The following is a 19870-nucleotide window of genomic DNA, read 5'->3' as shown; positions in this document are numbered from 1 at the left end:
ATGACATCCTGAAGCATATCCTGCCCTGGCCTAGGCAGTGTAATAATCAAATTGAGAAGTGATTAGCCTGTTTATTGGCCTCTGAAGGTGCGTAAAGAATTCCTCTGGGTAGACTGAAACATTTGACAGTGTAATTTAGGTTGTCAGGCCTTAGTTTTTAGGTTGACTGCAATTCATATGAAATCCAACCCTGGAGACAGCTGCCTTACTTCTCCACAGAGATCCTACAGCACAGGCAATAGCTCTGCCCATTCTGCCACGTGTCTCACCAGTTTGCCATCCCTAGGGAGGGGGGAATAGTTAACTCTCTCTGCTACCACTTCTATGTTTGGCAGTGGAACTGTTGATACAGTTGCCAGTAAGCATCAGATGTACTGGCAAGCTTGCAGTGCTCAGACCTTGCTCGATACGTCTAAGCTCATGTACCAAGGTCCATTCATCATCCTAAAATGGAAATATTTTTCAACTGCTTCCAACAGATTTTGCTACTGGACAAGGAACTGGAAGCAGGTGTGTTTGAGGGAAAAAACCAGAATTAAATATCAGTCATGCACAATGAATAATTTTCATATTTTCATAAAAGCCAAACAAAGCACCAAAATTTATTGCAACTCAAGCCATGGTTTAGTTATAACATTAAAACTTCATGTATAGTTTCCTAGGTAATCTGGCAAGAAACTGTGTCCTTCTGAGAAGCACGGAGTACTTTTTATTCCCTGATAACTGAGGTCACTCAAACCTTGAAAGCATTTAGCATTGTACATGTTCAGGTTCTTATTAATGACCATTTTAAATTGTTTTAAATTCCGTGTTGTAAAGCTTTTACAGCTTTTTCTTATCTGCACTACAGTTTCTGTTATTGCTAGAAATATGGAAAAGGACAGCCAGTCAGGGCTTGACTATCTTGCATAATGCATAAATATTTACATGCCAGCTTTCACTAGAATACTGACACTTCTAATAGGCTATGATTTCCGTCAGGCACATAAATGAGGTGGTGAAGATAGAGCTTTTTTTTCTTTTTATGCACCTTCTCCATCTTGCTGTTTGAAGTACACAGTTGAACAAATGCCAGATTAGCCATTAACTAAGCTTAGTGTAATACTGGCTAGACATTCACTTATGTCCTGCTCTATAAAATGCTGTCTGCCAGCTGAAAACACATTAAAAGAACAGGATTTGCTTTACTCTAGACTAACTGACAGTTGTAATTGAACATCAAGGAGGAAAAAAATCACTATTTTACCTTAAACCAAACCAGACCCTTCTGTTCTATATTCTGTACTGAGACTTCAGCTTCCAAATACAAAATGGATAGTTTCTTCTTTTGACATGCAGACTTACTCCAGGTTGGTTGTTTACATCACTGTGTCAACATTTGTGGGAACTGATGACAGACTATGAAATCAATTGTGCAAATAACAAGGGAACAAGGTGGTTTTATTGCTATTCTTGATAGTGAGGCAGCAAAACAACACAAGTTTCTTACTGAAGATGGTAATTAAGTGTGTTACTTTGAGTTTTCTGTTAATAATATAAATATATTCAAAGTAACTCTGAGATAGAAACTTTTATAACTCGTAAGGCTTTCAGAAAAAAACTACTACTTTTTCTTCAGTTCTTTATAAGTTGTGAAATACAAAAGCAGCAGTTTGTAGTAATAATATTGAAAAAACACTGCAAGTTTGCACTGGTTTATCCTTTTCCCCATAAGCATGGTTGTTCTTCTCCCATGCTGAGCTGTTGGGAGGTGGAGTAAGCATGAGAGTTATAAGATAGGAAGTTATCCAGTGCATGACCTCTATAAGGAATTCAGGCATGTTGTTGTGCCAGCCTGCTTTGCCATGGGGTATGTGATATTGGCTATTATGATGTAAGTTGTGTAGAAAGAGTCTGTTTCGGTTTTGGTTTTGTTTTGCTCTTTGGGTTTTTTTCCCTCCAGATTCATCATCCCCATCTCCTTCTCTCTTTCTGTGTTTGTTTGTAAAAATCATTGGATGATAAATTTGTCTAACAGGCACTTTTTTATTTTATTTTTTTTTTGTAGATGTTCACACTCTGGGTTCTTAGCCATTTGCTTTACATTATTACAGACATGTCCACTGATTAATGGAGTCCTCCACTCATTATTCCCCATTTCCTGGGCTGTGATATGAGATTGTGTATCTCCCCTAGGTGAGCTGGGGCTGGAGTGTATCATCAGTAGCAGAAAACTCGCACCTTTCATTTGCAGTTTTCATTACATAGTATGCATTTTCCTTTAGAGACCCAAGATTCACCTCAGTGAGCAGAATGTTTATCTTCCCTCTTGCCAAAGGCAAAATATTAAAGTTTACATTGATTCAACATTAAAACAGACTGTCTGCTTGAAGATACATTCTTTCATTAAAAGGGCTACAACTTTTCATGAGGAAACATTTCGCACTACGTTAGTAAGGACTTCAAAATGGCATTTGGAAAGAACACATGCAGAAAGAACATTTTATGCTCAAATTTTTCTACAAATGATGCAGCTGTAATTTAAACCTTATGAATTTTGAGTGCTGACAAGCCAGCAGATAAGATTTTCCACTGCATGTTCTTCTTTCAGCTCCACTGATTTACACTTAATGTTGTTATTGTTTGTGTGAGATAGGGAAACTTACTCTGATTGGTTCCTTCCAGTTCAGAATGAGAAGAGAGATCTTCCCTCTGTTTCTGCACTGGGTGACTGATTTCTAAGCTTTAGCAGCAAGGTTTGATCTTGTCTTAAGAGGCCTCTGTGGTCAACAGTGGGAGGGCCTTCGCTTCTTCTGAATGAAGCCTGTAAACACAGTTCTGTTGTAAAACTACTGTTGATACCATTTAAAAAAAAAAAAGGTTTCCTTTCTCTGTATACCTCTGTCTTCAAAAAAATCCAGCAATCCTAGTGGAGACAGTTTCTCAAATTGCTTAAATTATAAGGCATTTTTAATTCATTATGGAAGAATCTGTTCCTGGAAAAAAAATTATTTCTGTATTTTTGCAGCCTCAGTAGGACTTCTTTTTAAATGCTTAGCAGTCTTATTACCTAAAGAGATGCTCAGCAGATCATACTGTATTGTAGGAAGTGAAATTTGAATATACACATGCAAAATGTTATGGGAAAAAATAAACATAAGTGTCAGTGAAATAGGTGGAGAAGAATATTTTTGACATAGGTACATATTAGAAAATTAAAGATCTGATTGCATGGTCAGATCATAAAATCATAGAATGGTTTGGATTGGAAGGGACCTTAAAGATCATCTCATTTCAACTTCCCCATCACAGGCAGGGACACTTTTCACGCACTAGACCAGGTTGTTCAGAGTCCCCACCTGGCCTTGAACACTTCCAGAGATGGGGCATCCACAGCTTCTCTAGGCAACCTCTTCCAGTGCTTCACCACCATCATAGTAAAGAATTTCTTCCTAATATCCAGTCTAACCCTGCCCTCTTTCAGTTTGTGGCCATTCTCCCTTGTCCTGTCACCACAGGCTCTTGTAAAAAGATTCTCTCCAGATTTCATGTAGGCCTCCTTAGAAACTGGAAGATGCTATAAGGTCACCCTGGAGCCTTCTCCAGGTTGAACAACCCCAACTCTCTGAGCCTGTCTTAATAGGAGAGGTGCTCCAGTCCTGTGATTGTTTTTGTGGTCCTCCTCTGGACTTGATCCAGCAGGTCTGTATCCCTCTTATGTTGGGGGTCCCAGAATGCAGTACTCAAAGATGTTGTCTTCTCTGTCATGGATGTCTTGTGATTAAGGAATTATGTATGCTTCCAGTTAACACACAATGACACTGCTGAAGGGAGTTTCGGAAGAACACTTTCTACACCTTCAAGTTCTTTACTTTTATTTATTCTATCTGGGTGCTATGATATTACAAAAAATTAGACTCTATGGACTCAGGTGCTGCATTTGTTGTAAAAAAAAAAAAGAAAAAGATGCATCCATCTCATAAAAATGTTGGACTTTAAATGTTTTGCCTTCAGGAACAACAGTGCATTTTGTGGGGATGTGGGAACTATGTGGGAAGCGTAAGACGATTGAACCCTTAACTATTCATTTGCTTGTTTTTAAGAGCCGGGGTTTTATAAATGATGTGGAAGAGAAGAGGGCTGCTGTCACTTAGCAACCCTGTCTGGTTCAGGAACAAAATGTTTCGCTGTTGGAATCTGTGCAGTGCTGCTACAAAACATTCCTGACTGAGTAGGAGAAGGGGCAGCTCTGTTCTGGAGAGGTTTGGTGCAATTGAAGTTAAGTGTTCCTATTGCTGCATTTGTGAGATGTATTCATGCTGGTATTTGTGACCATTAAGATTTTTGTTGTCTATTTCGTTGTTTGTCTGCTGTGACCATTAGCCAAGTAAACTTTTCCAAATTATTTCAGTAAAGCAAAATTATGTTTTACATTAATGGTACAAAATAATTTCTGCCTTAAATGATTTGTGATACTGTACTTTTCAGTATCAGTCATATATAAACCTTCTGAGAGGTTACATTAGCATCCCTAGAGGAAAAGAAGCCAAACACTTCCATGTCTGAAGATTTCCTGACTTACTGCTTTTGAATGATGATGGCATTTGGTAAGGTAGCTCTAAATGAATGATGGCATGATGAGTGTAATTAGAATGTATCTTTCTTTTTAAAACACACTGTTTTTGCTGACGTTAAAAATACTGTCGAGCAATCATACTGCTTGAATGCAAAATGAAATTGGCTCTGCTCCTTATCAACCTGTTAGTTGTCAGGAGGTTTCTGGAAGGCAAGCTGGGTTCATGTTTCCAGTATAAAGTTGAGAATTACTTCAGTTTTTCTATGTGCCTTTGGTTGAATATGCTTTTCAGTGCAAATACACAAGTCTTTTGTCAGTGAGTCTTTTTACTGCTAATCCATGATAAGCAAAGAATTGTTCTCATACTCCTGAAGGTTTGGTTTGAAAACTAGTTATTTTAACTAACATGTTTTCAACTGTGAAACTGCAAAAGCATCACCTTCACTTAAAAGATGCAGCCAGCAATGCAAAAAAGGTTACGTCCTATTTTCTTTCAACTGTACAAAAGGCAAAATTAGAAACATTATTATGAGTAGTTCTGGCTATAGGAGAAATGATAATAATCTAAGGCGTACTTAAAATAGAAAATTATAATTTTTGCATAGCTAGTAGATCAATAAGATCTCAGTAGAAAGTGTGAAACTTTTTTTTAATCTGAAGATAAATGTATGATTTGGTGGGTGATTTTGGCCTTCAGTTCCTTCTGTACAGTCCTGTCTTAGGTCTGCTGAGCATTCTGATATGCATAGTCTGTGGTCATATTCACATTGACTACATATGACCCTGCATGCCGTGAGAACCATACTGCATTTTAGATTACCTTGTGAAAGGTCTTTGCCTCTGGATCAGTATTGATTTTTAACTTGTTTGAAATGTCCAGTCTTTTGTGGTGCATCTTGAAAGGAGATTAAATGAAGAATGCATTTTGCTTTTCAATTATTAGCTGAAAACATTATTTTTGTCTGTAGTAGTAATAACCATTGTAGTAATATGTTCAGCTACCTTGAAATTTTCAGTTACTATAAAAGCATGATACTTGCACGGATGGGATTTGTTTTACTGATCCTGTTTTGTACTATAATTTTTTCAGGCAATCCAGCTTGACTGGTCAAGTTAAATTAGTCGAAGTTTGAATGTTATTTCATGGCAGTTCCCTGTGAACTTCTGGGTACGATTCAATAATGCTTTGTTTGTCTTCTGTGTTGCTCAGATTTAACTCTTAAAAAATTTGCATCCACACCTGTTTTAGACAGATAAGGTCAAATGAGTCTAGCTAGTGTAGCACTTTAGGAAGTTACTGCCCCTCAAACATCCATTGTGCTTTCATGCTAAAGACTACTTCCACGGCAGTGAAACCAGTTAAAGCATATGAATCAGCATACATATGCTGATTTTACCCCATGGCATAAAGTCTATGCAATTTCTTCTGCAGTCCAGAAGGAGCCACCATACTAAATCAGTGCAGGTAAGGGCATATGTACTCTTCAGTTTGTGTCCACTATCAGGCAGCAACAAAAAGCTGGAAATTAGAATATCTTGGATAGACTACAACTGTTAACTGAGACAGTCTATATTGACTTTTCTTCTTTTCATATCCTCTCTTCATTTAGTGTTTGTAATGTCATAGCAAGCAGGTGTCACTAAGTAAAAGCAATCACACTTTTAACTAGGGGTGTCTGATGTGTTTAATTTGTCCCACTCTCCCCTATTTCCGGTCAGAATCCAGAGCTGTTAATTTCCTTAGCAGACTGAAAACGAATTGGTAGATAATGTCTAACTTCTGAGAATTTATAGATCTACAGATTCTTTGCTGCTTTATGTGCTGCTTGGTTACCAAGGTTGTCTCATGTTTGCTTTGGATGGTGCCTTCTTTGAAGGTTTCTGTAAAGACTTGGTATGTTAAATTTTTATTTTACTGGTAATAAGGCCGGTTTGATGTTACCAGATGAAAGTGAGTCAGGAAAGCTGCAATAAAAAACACACAGAAACTACTGTACTTCAAAAATCACTTATGGAACCATTATTTACCTGGTCAGGTAACCATGCAGTATTTGTAGTAATTTGTCATTCTATTACAACACAATAACTTGTGCTTTTTGAAGCTGTACCAATGTGGCATTGAGCACTGGCATAATAATGTTGTCTTATGTTGCTACTTGGATATTAAAGCAAGAGCAAGATGTTTCATCAAGAGACTTCAATCAATTCTTGGTCTTGCTGAACTGGCTTTTACTAATACATGAAGGTGATGAAGGTGATGAAGGATTTCTTTTGAAATGTTAGTATTAGTGAGGAAAAGACATTTTTAGAAGACATAACTTACATGTCTGTAGCAGATAGCTGCCTGCAGAAAGGAGCTACTAATGACAGTAAAATTCCAAACAGTTTTGATTAAGAGATAATCTATTAGTCTCAGCTTGTTTGCTTTAGATTTAGAGTCTGATAAGGCTGTGTGGGATGCAGACACCTTGTTTCTCCTGTGGGATTTTTTTTCACTTTATTTTCATTCATACCTTAGCACAAGTACATAAGTAGTCTTGGCAAGTGTGGACATTGGTTCACTGAATAGTCAGGTGGCTCTTCAAAGCTGAAACTGGAAGAATAATGACAAAAACTAAACAGCATGTGCACCAGTCTTCCAGGTTGTCATTAAATGATGCTGCTAGCAGCTTTATCTATAGTGAGTTTCTGATAACTCTTCTATAACATGAGACAAGATCTTGTTCCTCCTGTCTGGTTCCTCCGACTCTGTGTAGGAAAAAACTGCTGCCAAATGTCAAACAAATGCTAATCATGCCATTCCACAGAGGAGTCTTTGGGAAGGGGAATGATGTTACGGAAGTGACCATTTGTAGATCTGCCTCATCTCACTAGCTACTTTTTCTGTGTATGCAAAGAAGACAGGTTGCACAACAGGACCAAATGACATGGCATGGCCTGGTCCATAAGTAAAATGCTTCTTAGGGAACGGTTTGTGGGCTAGTGCTGTATGATATTTTATTGTGACAGGATTTTACAAACAAGTATGTACTAAATGCTAGAAAGAGAACCTGAGATAACTGCAACAGAGTAAGCTGTTGCCTTATTGATAGAATCTAGCTCATTCCAGTTGTTTTGAGTGTGTTCAAATGGATTGACCCAATTTAAATCTCACCAACACATTTTTTAAATGTAGAATAAAAGCGTATTATGGAGTGTAAGTACAGGAACATATTTTTCTGTCCATGTAGACAGACCTCAAATTAGCACACTTACTCCCCAGTAAAGATGTAATTGTGAATTTGATGTCTGTCATATTTCAGAATTGCATGGAGCATTCTGATTTAAAATACCTCATAATGCTGCTGCTTTTCCTTTCACCAGAGACCAGCAGAAACTGTCGATGAAGAAGAAAATGTAGAAGAGGAAAATGACAAGGGAGAAGAGGCATATGAAGGAGAAGAAGAATATCCAGAAGTGAACAGAGAGAAAAGTGGGGAAAGTGTTAAAGAAAGAAGTGAAGGGGAAGAAAACAAAAAGAAATTAAATGAAAATTTTGAAGGTGAAGCAGAAGAAACAGAGAATGTTGACCAAGCAGAGGAAGAGGAACGTATCCATTTAAATGGCAAGAACAATGAAGAAGATGGTGAGGGAATGGAGCACTTGAACTACCAAGATGATCTTCAGCCTGAAGAAGAAATAAAAGAGGATTCTGGCAGTCAGAACCAGGTGAGTGTTTAGTCTTTCAAACTGTTGTTCTTACATTATTGTTCCTCATTCACCTCAGCCTTACACTTCTCAGCTGGTATCTAAGTAGTTCACCTCTGATAAAGTCCTGAGAGTATTTATGAGAACTTTGGGTTGCAGAAAAATTGGTTTCCATCTGTATAGATCAGTTACATCAATAATTACATTATATGCCTTCCAACTGAGAAAGCAGATGTTTCTCAATATTTGATGAATCTGTATCTCCTGCTTTCCTTATAATGCTGAATTTTGAAAAAACTAATGAGAAAAATTCCTGCAATTTCCAGAAAAGCATAGTCTTTATATATTTCCACACTAGTTTGTCTTTTAGGACAGAACAGAAGGGTGTGTCCATAACACTACAGTGCCTCATTATTTTGATGAATTGACTTTCCCAGAAGTTGCATTTCATAAAGGGCTTTTGCCATTGCTTTGTGGAAGTTTCATCTCCTTTTCTTAGAAATTGGAAAATACAGTGGAGATGAACAAGATCTTTAAAGGAAGGGGCTTTAGTCAGTTTACAAGCAAATATCCTATTAATTTAGGATACACGGTAACATGCCGTTGGCTTAAATGGAGGGACACAGCCCAGAAGAATAAAGTGGACTGCCCTGACTGTCACATGAACTGACCAGTTAACAGAATGTGGGAAACAAAGTGTTTTGTTTGATGGGGAGAATCCAGATCTGGGAAGAGTGGGATTCTTGAGCATCAGAAGCAGAACAAATTGCCACATATTCCCTACCTATAGGCTGCTGAAAAACAGTCTTCCTCTGCTTCTTGTGACACTTGGAATGGTTTCTTACACTTTGTGACTGTTTCTGTATGACACATGAGAACATTTTTCAATTAAGAGAGCTGAGTAACATGACATTTTCTCAGGCCCTGAATTTCTTCTGTGCTTGATATATTATTTTTTTATTTATTTTTAGAAAAGCTGAAGTTATTTATGGAAGTGGAGAAAGTGAGCGAGCATTCACTTGAAGTGGATATGTGGGTAACTGATGTTCAATGAAAGAACTGTAGGGGGGAAATCTCTAATTTGAGCACTTTCTCCTTTGGAAGGTATATAAGTATAAAGTAAATAAAAATTTTAACATGATCACTCTTGGAAAACATTTTTTACATTAAGGATACCTTGTGGAAATTTTAATATGAAGTGCTAAATACTGTATTGAAATGAAGGCAAATCTTTGATACCCAATGATATTAACAGTACGTGTCCTTTTTCTCTAGGTTGATTCCCATCTTGAAAAAACATCCACAACTCCAAGGGTGACAATCACCAGCCCACAGGAAAGTGAAAAGAATGACCAGAGCAATGACTATGCAGCAGTTGCATAGATAGGAAAAAAGTAATGAGCAGAAAATGAAAGATTATAATACTTTAAATATAAAGCAGGTTATATTTTGTGATTGATAACTAGTAATAGGAAGGCAGGTCAAGTACCTGCATAATGAGTATTGAGATGATAATGCTATATGGGCTGATAGAAAACAAGCATTAGTAGCTACTAGAAGAACATAGAATTATTTTTACAGGGTGAGATTTTCTGATAGGATTTAAGGGGGGAAATACAAGAGTACTGTATAGTAGTATTAGAAATAATGAATGAACTATTCTGTGATACGAGCTAGTTAGCAGTAATGGAATAACCACAAAAATTACACTGTTCCAGGGAAAGGCAGAAAACCTACCCAAATTCAATGTCAAAACTTCTTCGCATATTTTTTCAGAAAAAAGAAAAAAATTTTACCTTTTAATGAGTACATATGTAACTTTTCCTTTAAAATTCCACATAATATGTATGATTTTCAGGCATAACATTAAGATATAATTAGAATATGTTCCTCAATTAATGGACTTATGCCCACAGAAAATGGTGTACTATTATGAGGTGCCAGTTTTAATGTTACTAAATAGTGAATTTTCAATATATTAATGAGAATCGTTAGCTTTTGCATACATAAACAGTACTGATTTAGCACTGTGCCTTTATGTAGATAGCCTGCAATACTGCAAGTAGTTTCCATTTAAAGCACAAAGTTTTGTTGATTGTCCTGCACTGATTCACTAAACAGTGAATTGTTATCATAGTGAACAAAAAAGTAGATTAGTTTAAAAAGTTGAATTTGGATGGATTTGTAATTCAATCTATGTGAAATTTAATTTATTAGTGAAATAAAAAAAAAAAAAGAACAGGCTTGGATTCAGACTGACATTCCCATGAAACCATTGCTGTCAATGGAGCCATTTTAATATGTGACACATTAGGATAAGCTGACCACTTTTCTGTGAAAGTCAGGAACAATTGCTGCATTTATGAACCCTTTGCATGGCCTTAATGGTTGGAAGTGTCATCCTTTTGAGCAGGAGCTGTCGCCTGCTAGGCTGTGGCTTAGTACGCATTAGTAAATAAGGCATTGATCCACAGTGTTGGTTCTCTTAGTGACCCAAATTCCATTACTCGTATCATTTCTCTGTTAGTAATGGGAATAATTTGTAGTTCATGGAAATACAGCCCTTAGCATAATTTTATTAATTATACAAAGAAATACTGGGTTTCTTGATCGTTAATACTAGTAAATTATTACTACGAGAAACTAAATGTCATTTTTGTTGATTTCATGCCATTAAGACAAGAATTAAATTTATGAACAAATTGAACTTGAAGCACTGTTTGAGGAATGTGAAGAACCACTTGTCATGGCTGAAACTCATACAAACATCTTCACTTTCGGTACTAGCTATTAAATATATTTTTCCAATGGGATAGAAATATGTAGAGATCCTTCAGCATATTTCTGTGTATTGGCAATGTAAATATAAAAGACATAATGTTAAAAACTAAATGAACAGGGTTAGAACAGTTTGCCCTGTGGTATCTCTGTGAGATGTCTGTGAAACCTGTGTCTTTTGTTGAGCCAACTGACAAAGATTGGAGGGAATATTACATTTGTGATCAGCTCCTAACTTAGCCAAGCTCTTGAGGAATGCTTCCTTTATGTATGCTTCCTTTATTTGAGACAGCAATTAAGCCTATGCTCTAATATATTTGGTTTCACTGAGATTTAAAAAGACATTTAGAGTTAAGCAGAAGTAAAAAAACAACCAACCCTCCCCCCCTCCAAAAAACAAACAAACAAACAAACAAGCATAAACCAGAATTAATAAAATAACTGGACATGATAGTGAGGAAAAATGACACAGCTGCCTTTATAGTTAATCCTGCACTGGAATAATATATGCAGTAGCATTAAAAGCCCTTAAACAGCACTTAACCAGCCAAAAAAGGTGGCACTGTCTCCTCGGGGAGCTTGGGGGAAACGTGCCCGCTGAACCTTCTGTGCAGAGCTGACCAAGGAAAGTGGTTGATGCTGCATCACTGCTCACTTGGAGCTGACCAGCTCATATGCTTCCCAGTAAGCTGGACTTCAATGTGTTGCTGAATCAAGACAAATTACAGTAATCTTGTTTTGACATTACTGTGAATGGGCTCTTCTCTAGAAGCTAGTGGATATACCAGACACAGGACTCTACTTGCTGTCATACTATTGCAGATAAGGACTAACAACCTCTGACGTGTTCTTCATCCTCAAAAGTTTGAAGTTAAATCAACACCCAAAAATATGCTATATATATGATATATATATATACACGTATATATATTTTTTATATATATATATATGCTTCAAAATGTCGCACCTAGAAACCGTATTTAGGAAACCTGTATGGATTTGTGTGGTGATACTTTTCTCTCTTTTGTTTCTATTTATAGCTTCTGTCCGCCAACAGTTTCTGTCATTTCTTCCCTTTACCCAAAAGTTTGGTGTTTTCCATGCTCAAAAGACTTACAGATATCAATAAGAATAATTTAAAAGCTTAAACTAAATTCTAGTATGATCTAATGTTATAATTTTCTTTCACAGGAACACGAAATCCTATGAGGTGTTATTCATCTTTTAAATGTTTTCCTCTCTATTTTCTTGTAAGAAAGACAGGTTATATTTCTTCAGAAGAGCAAATCAGACTTTTTTGAAATGGAGATATAACCATTTTATCATTCACCTTACAACACTGACAAAATGAATTTTGTATCAGGTTCTTTTATTTAAAGAAACTAGTTTGTACCTAACAAATAATTCTGATGTTAAAGTAGAAATTAAACAAGAAACATATGGGTGGTCTTGCTAATAGTTTTTCTGTCTGGATCTGCTGTGTGATGGCTTAACTCAGTTTTACTTGAGAAATACATTATTTTGTTAAGCTTATATAATGTTATTTTATTAAGCTTATCTGCAACAATTCTGAGGCTTTTTTCTTGTTTTCGTTTTATTTTTAAAATAACTTGCTATTAAAGATAACTATCAGACAGCTATTCCTGTGTTTTCTCTTGTATCAAGGCCTATTTGATGTTAAATTTGTCTTTGGGTGACTGTCTTTAACCTGATAATTTTGCAGCTGGTAGGATTCTCCAATAACTAAAACTTAAGAAAACGCCAAACAGATTTGGTAGCTTTCATATTACATATGACTGTAAAAGAAAATACGCTATTTAGCTGTTATATAGTTATAAATCTAAGACTTAACAGCACGGTTAAACTTGCCATGGGTTTTTATGTCATCATTCAGGTTGGGACTGGATTATTGGTAGGCATGGTTCAGGTGATACTCAGCAAATTACAGGAGTTTTATCTGTTCACTGGCAATTCTTGAGAAAACTACTGAAGTTCTACGTCTCACCGCTGAAATTCCTAATTTCAGTGAAGCATTAAAGCATATGCTTAAATCCCACAGGACTGCAATTGTCATAACATTTTATCTAATGCTTTGGTGCCTTGACATATGAGAGCCAAAATAAGTTCATGGAAACAAAAGGGTGAAAATAAGGTAAATATAATCCCCACTCAGTCTGATCTAAAGTAAGGCAAAATAAACCTTCATGCAGAAGAATAGAAGAGTTAGTGTGAGTATTCTGATTACTTGGAAATATAGGGAAGGTATCGTTGCCTCGATATTTTGATTGATTACACCAAATGTACATTTAAACAACCATTAGATAATGAATGTAAGTACGATATGAAGTATCTCAAGGAAGGGTGTATTTATTAAGCAGTTGCAATCAGAATGATTGAATGAGATGCATGCAAGGATGTTTTATTTTGGGTGGCTGACATCCTTCAATTTAAGTTTTAATGAAAAGAAGTGTTGTGAACATGGCAATAGGCGTTGAAGCTGTCTGCTATCTATAGATTATTGTGCCTGTGCATATTTATATGCATAAACTTACAGACATGTGTGAATGCTGTAATCGAAGGCTTTTGCTGTGTGCTCACAAATACTGCACACATAAATCATGTACATATTAATAATTTAATCTTCTTGTATAGTTAGTGATGGGAAAAAACGGTTGTAGCTGAAATTTGCTATAATTATACAAGGAAATATATCTAAATCTAGTAATAACCTTATAAAAACGGTGACATATCTTCTTACACTGTGTACACTTTGGTACTTTGCTGAACTAAGCTCAGAATTCTTGAAGCCCTCAAATAAAATGGAAATAGTGACTTAAAAGTGACTAGGAGATACACGGGCTGTCAGTGGAGAAGATTCGGAAAATTTGAGAAAGTACAAGTCTTTACTACAACATGTGATACCAAAACATTGAAAGGTCTTTAGTGTTAACTACAGTGCAGGGAACATCTGATTTAAACAAAGGGGTATTTTGAAACATTAGGCAGACTTCCAACAACCTCTGTGGTTACCAGGAATGCCCTTTAATGTTCGTATTTTTCTTGCAGTCACCTACACCTGTGATGATACTTAGCTCTAATGAATTCCTCATTCAATTCTACTTGAGTAGAGTGCGGACCCATCTGCCCAGCTCTAGAGACAGAGCTGAGGCAGGCAGCACCTGGAGCATTCAGCAGCTCTATTCTGCAGCAGGATGGGCACCGACTTCCTTCAGGCGAAGGTCGGCAGCAGCAGTGGAATCCTCAGTTGTGCAGATGTGCTGGCTCAGGAGAGAAAAATGCTCTCCCTGCCTTTCTTTCCAAAACTCACCTGGTGCATAGCAAAGTCCCCCACCATTGGCAGATGAGGCCCTTGCTTGGGCCCGTCCTGCAAGAACCAGGCTGTGCTGAGAGAGCAGTGCCACAGTAGAGAGGCACCAACGAGACTCCAACCAGAACCAGCAGCCTGAGCATGGTACAGTTGGGACCCTCTGCCCTCCCAGGCTCTCCGGCCCATAAGGCAGGTTTCTTCCCAGCACTGCAAACATGGACGTCCTGGTGTTCCTGGTGGCTCCTAACCTTTTCTGCTCCCCTAGTGACACTGCGGGATCCTTCCTCCCTCCCTCACCCCCTCCTACACAAGCTCACCCCAGTGGACAAACATCCTGGGGGCACAGCCAGAGGCAGGTGAAAGGCAATGATTTTCATCTCTGCCAGACCCTCCACCAGCCTCTGCAGGCTCCTGGTGCTGAATGTTCTTCACTGGCAAGAGAGGAGTGGGAGAAGATGAGCAGCAATGCCTCTTCTGCTCGGCTGGAGGAGCAGTGCTCGGGGGCAGAGCCCAGACCACAGAGACACTCACAGAATAGCGGCAGCTCAGCTCCTTCTCCACGAGTTTGGTGAAGAGGGGGCGGGTCACCTGGGCTTTCTAAGATCCTTCTGGTGTCCCGTGCAGCAGAAAGGGACAAGGACAGAGCTGGCTGAGCCCTAAGCCACCTCTTCCTTCCGGTCAGGTGGCTCTGCCTAAGAGCTGTCCATCGTCCTTGGAGCACCTCTCTCTCCCCCACGGAGGAGCAGAGAGAGCTGTGCCTGGAGCATCCCCCCAGATGGCTTTCCCCAGCAGAGTTCCTACCCAGAGTCCCTTCAGAGGCCGAGAGCTGCAGAAAGCAAGGAGAATCAGCACCAGGCCTCACTGCCCCCTCAGCCCGTGGGCAGACATGAGCACCTGCATAGCCCTGCCCCATGGGGAAGGACACTGGCAGAATGAAGCGCTGGGGGTGCAGGGATCAGGACAGAGGTGCTGCTTCACAGCTGGCTGTGCCCCAGAATCTACTAGTTGAACTGCAGGAGGTTCCTGCCAGTCTCTTTCTCTTGGCAGCAAAGAGTACTTTGTACTCCTTATTTGGAATAATGTGACATTTTCCCTGTAGTGGAGTGCTGTGTTGAGACACTGAACAAAAGATTTTATAAGGAGTTTAAGGAAAACTACTTTTCTTAAGACTCACTACATTGTTTTCATTTTTTTTTTTTAGTTTAGGGCTATTTTTTCTCTCTCCTTTCTCATCCTATCTCTATCAGAAACTAAAAAAAGCTGTTCGGATTTTCAGCTTTTAGATATGAATCTGTTTAGGTTTCCTCTTTCTTCTAAAGCTGTTCAACTCTGTCAAATGAAAAAGCATTGCTAGAAATGCATATTCCAATTCAAATGCAACATCTGGTAGGACAAATCTTGTCAAAATACTGAAAAAAACCCCCCAATATTGCACAATTTATTTTTAAACAACTGGTTTTTTTCTTTAAAAAGAAATTATTCTTAAAGTTAATTGTCATTAAGAAATTCAGTCCCAACCCTCTTTTTCTCTCTGGCTGAGCAAGACTTTCCCACACTGTATCCCAGCGGCATGTTGGTGACTGATCCTGCAGACTGCCCTACTTCTCTCCCTTCCTTTCCAGGGGAGAAGCAGCCTCCTTCACTGAGCAGATTTAACCCTGCTGTAGCCATGACTCTTGTGGAGCTGTGCTGACTTGCTCTCCTCCTTACCCTCCACCTTGACTTACTTTCCTGGTGCAGATTAATTGTTTGAATGAGGCTCAGACCCTCTGTTTCTCACAGCTGGAGCCTGGGAACTGCACATGCTTGGCAGGAGATAAGCAGGTGGGAGTCTTTGGGACTGCTCCTTGAGAAGCTGGGAACAGCCAGCACTGGGGGGGGACTGAATACTCCAGCCTTCAGCTGAAGCAGTTTTGTGAAAGAACCAGTTGAAGCAAGGAGCTAGGAATCAGGATAGCTCAAAATCAATGCTTGAGGCAGGAGGGAATTGCTATTTCATTAGCGAGTACTTAGGGGTTGGGTGCCATCACTTTGGGTTTGTGTTCACATGGGGGAATTCTCCTGCTCTTGAGAGAAGAAAATATATTCAGTAATATATAGACTTTTCTGCTTGTATTAGTTGGGTAGGACTTCTGATTTAACTAGAGATTTGACTGATTTAAACTCCTCTGTCTCAATGATGAAGTGATGGTGTCAGACATGAGCAATCATGCTGTCACTGCACTTTGGATGCTCAGCTCAGTATCCTTATGCAGACTTGCCCTGGCCCTTGTTTCCTCTGCTGCCATGAGTTGTGGTTTCGTTACTGCATACCATTTCCTCATCCTTCTGTTTCTCTGCTGTGTTTGCTTCTTCGAGTTTGGTTGTGAGAAAAGATATTTCTAAAAATAATGCCTATGCTCCATGTTATTTCTCTCTTAGAAACTGTTGATGCAAGGCTGGCATCATTAGAGTAACCTGAGCTTTACACCTTCCCCTACCATTCTCTTATTGCATCCCCGTCCCTCCACCACGTTAGCACCAAACAGAAATGAACTTGATGAGCTAAAGGTTAGGACTTGCATTCACTTTTTAAAAGTTGTCTTCTTCTACAGAGAAAGAGATATGGATGAAGACTATTTCTCCTTTTTTATGCAGCACAAAGCTTAGTTCAAGATGACCAAAGGGTTCATTGTTCAAAGTATCCTGGTTGTGGGTGGCTTATCCCAGGACAAGCAAGGCAGGCTAGCCAAGCCTCTTGGGTGACTCTGACTGGGGGCCTCACCCTCCAGGACATCTGCTGCTCGCAGATGGTCTTGTGTGTGTACAAAGGGAGACAGACATCTGTTGTGGTAGCATTGTGCCTGCTCATGGGGATTAGAGCCTTTCCGTGGAAGAACCTTCTCAAGTTTGATTTTCTGTGAGGAAACTGAAGCAGAGGGTTTTTTGCATAAAAGGTGTGGGTTGGTTTTGATTTTCTTTTTTAGAGGGGTGGTGGTGTTCATCTCAAAGGTTTTAGTATTGGTGTCAGACTTTTTTCAATCACCAACACCTATCTACACTCAGATATTCCTCTGCTGCTCCACAGCAGGGAGAGCCATGGTTCTGCAAAGGGCCCCTGAACTTGGCTGCGGGGGGTGGGCACGTGCCGGGCTGGTGCATGAGGGAAGCAGATTCTGGTGTGCTGACTGACCTAGTAGTGTTTGCTACTGCTTTCAGACAAATGCCTACTTCTCTGGAAGCCTCCAGCAAATGAAAAAGACTATGCACAACACTGCCCTAAAAGGGTTCCCATACCAAAAGGAGTGATGTATGTGCCAGGTGCTCAGCAGCACATGTGTATTGGGCTTCATCCACTCATGGCTCATTTCCCTGGCACATGGTGCTCCCACCAGCTTTGCCCCCTTTACTGATCAGCCCTTCTTACAAGCAACAAGCCAGTGCTATGTTAATTCCCTTGCACGTGGGATGCAAACCGTAGTCCTTGACACCTCTGCTTCTTCCACTTTTCTGTGTGTGTTCCTCAGCACAGGTGTGACACGCACAAGAGACACAGCCAGCAGCCTCCTTACAGAGCAGATCTGGAGATACTTCACTGTGTGCTTTGAGTTTCTTCTAGATTAACATCTGTGTAATCCACAGATGGGTATTTTAAAGATAAGGACTCAATGTCCTGGTCTGCACTGCTCTTGGAGAGTGGTTTGGGAACTGCCTTCCCTATGCCTGCCTGCTGGCTTGCTTGCCGACAACCTGGATGAGGAGACTTGGCAGCACACCAGACAACTGGAGGCCAGAGCCTTCACAACATGGAAGTCATGAATGCATCTGCAGAGACAAAACAATCTGGCTATCAGGTCTGCAACTGCTTTTGAGCTGAGGCCTTCAAGGTCTATGCCAGTGGTCCAGGCAGATGAACTTCTGTGTGATCTGGAGGATGCTTTTCTGTCATTCCTTAGGCTAAGCATATATGGTGTTTCAAGAGAGAGCAGTTTGGTTCAGAAAGCAATGCTGAGGCACTCCTCAGAGGGCAGTCCCTGATGCTGGAGGGATGGTGGAACAGCAGAGGACCCAGAGAATGTTCCATGTCAGGGGCAAAGATCTGATGGCAGCTCATGTAGGCATATGGCTAAACACAGGACACATTTAAACCAACAAACTCAACCTATCACTTTCCACAGTTACATTATCACCTGGAGGTCAGCACAAGCTATTTGCCATCCATTCTTTTGTGATTTTGAGCTACACAGGGGATGGTTACCTGTGCTGCAAACATCTCTCTTTAACTGGTGTTCACTGCAGGGGACCAAGTTTCTACTACCGCCTGTGTCATATAGTGGTGGTATCTCACTCTGGGGAAATCTGAGACCTTGCCTCTCAGGGCATGTGGGCGTTCATGCGCTGCTATGGTGGTTTTCAGAAAAATGCTGGAACGGGCTCTGCCCTAAGAGCTGAGCTACAGGCCAGACCTAAAAGTAGCTGGCACCGGCTCCTGTGGCTGTCCTGGGTCTTAGTGATTGCCTCTAATTTGCTTTGCATTGATGGTGTGCCTTGCTCTGGGCCTGCTCAGTCACCTCTGATATAGAAGGGGAAGTGCAGATGAGCCCACTTTTTTGTGGCTTTACAAAGCAGCGAGCCAGAGACCCGGTCAACCTGTCTGTGAGGGATACTGGGGGACTCTCCAATACACGCTTCCTGGAGATAGTGGCTGTGTTTGATAGTCTTTGAAGTGAGGGTTTTTGTCTTGGCACAAACTTGCGCCACTTTCATGAGAAATCCCTTTGCAGGGGGTCAGTTGAGAGCTGAACCCAGTCTGAGCAAGAGCTTCCAGAAGAGATGTCTTTCTAACAGTTTATTAAAGGAAAAAATGTGTCCTCACACTATAGATATTGCACTTGTCCAACAGTAAGGTCCTCATGCTTGTCTAGCCATCTGTGGGGGACAGAATATTGATGTTAAAAGTTTTGTTTTCTTTAAATGTCTACTTCCATGAAGATTTTAGCCACTGTATTTATGTTGTTCTGGTCATAGGTTTTAGACCTGCAGCAAGTTTTTCTGTGCTTTCAATATTCACTGACTCTCTCTTCTGATATTCATTGACAGATGACCGAACTGATGCTTGAAATGCTGCATTTTGCCACCTCTGCCCTGAGGATTCCTTCCTGTTCACCTCTCTCCCCCTTCATCTCCCTCCTGTCTGTGCTGCAGACCTGCCTCCCCTGTGCTGCCATTTCAGACAGGCAGATTTTGCACTCCCTCCAAGATGTGCCTGGGGCAAGAGTCCCTCTCACCTCACCCCTGCTGTTCAGGAGGCTTAGGAAGGAATTGTCAGGGCTCAAGGTTCCTGAAGCAGGCAGGGAGGGAAAGGGCAGCAGATGCTGAAGTCATTAGGTGAGCAGAGGCAGGGAAATAATGACATTCCAGAAAGGCCTCTCACCCACTGAGCAACACATCCTCCTACCCTCAGACTGAAGGTGCCTTTAGCTAGGAAATAGCCTGAAACCATGAGTTTTGAGACTAAAATTGCTAGAGCAGCATAACTAGTA

The 19870-nt window shown here is 39.9% G+C and overlaps 1 protein-coding gene across 1 annotated transcript in view; it reads left to right on the top strand.

Moving 5' to 3' along the window:
• Window positions 1-12652, top strand: part of DCDC2 (doublecortin domain containing 2) — a 59336-nt gene extending 46684 nt beyond the window's left edge. The window contains exons 9-10 of the mRNA XM_027654197.1: window positions 7919-8263; window positions 9518-12652. Coding sequence (XP_027509998.1) covers window positions 7919-8263; window positions 9518-9625 — 453 coding nt within the window. The 3' untranslated portion in view covers window positions 9626-12652. The remainder of the gene's footprint in view (window positions 1-7918; window positions 8264-9517) is intronic.
• Window positions 12653-19870: the final 7218 nt, after the last annotated feature.

The sequence above is a fragment of the Corapipo altera genome, unplaced genomic scaffold, assembly GCF_003945725.1.
Source record: "Corapipo altera isolate COAL_440 unplaced genomic scaffold, ASM394572v1 60, whole genome shotgun sequence".
NCBI lineage: Eukaryota > Metazoa > Chordata > Aves > Passeriformes > Pipridae > Corapipo > Corapipo altera.
The sequence above is the reverse complement of the archived record's forward strand: the minus strand, read 5'-3'. Positions and strand labels throughout refer to the sequence as shown.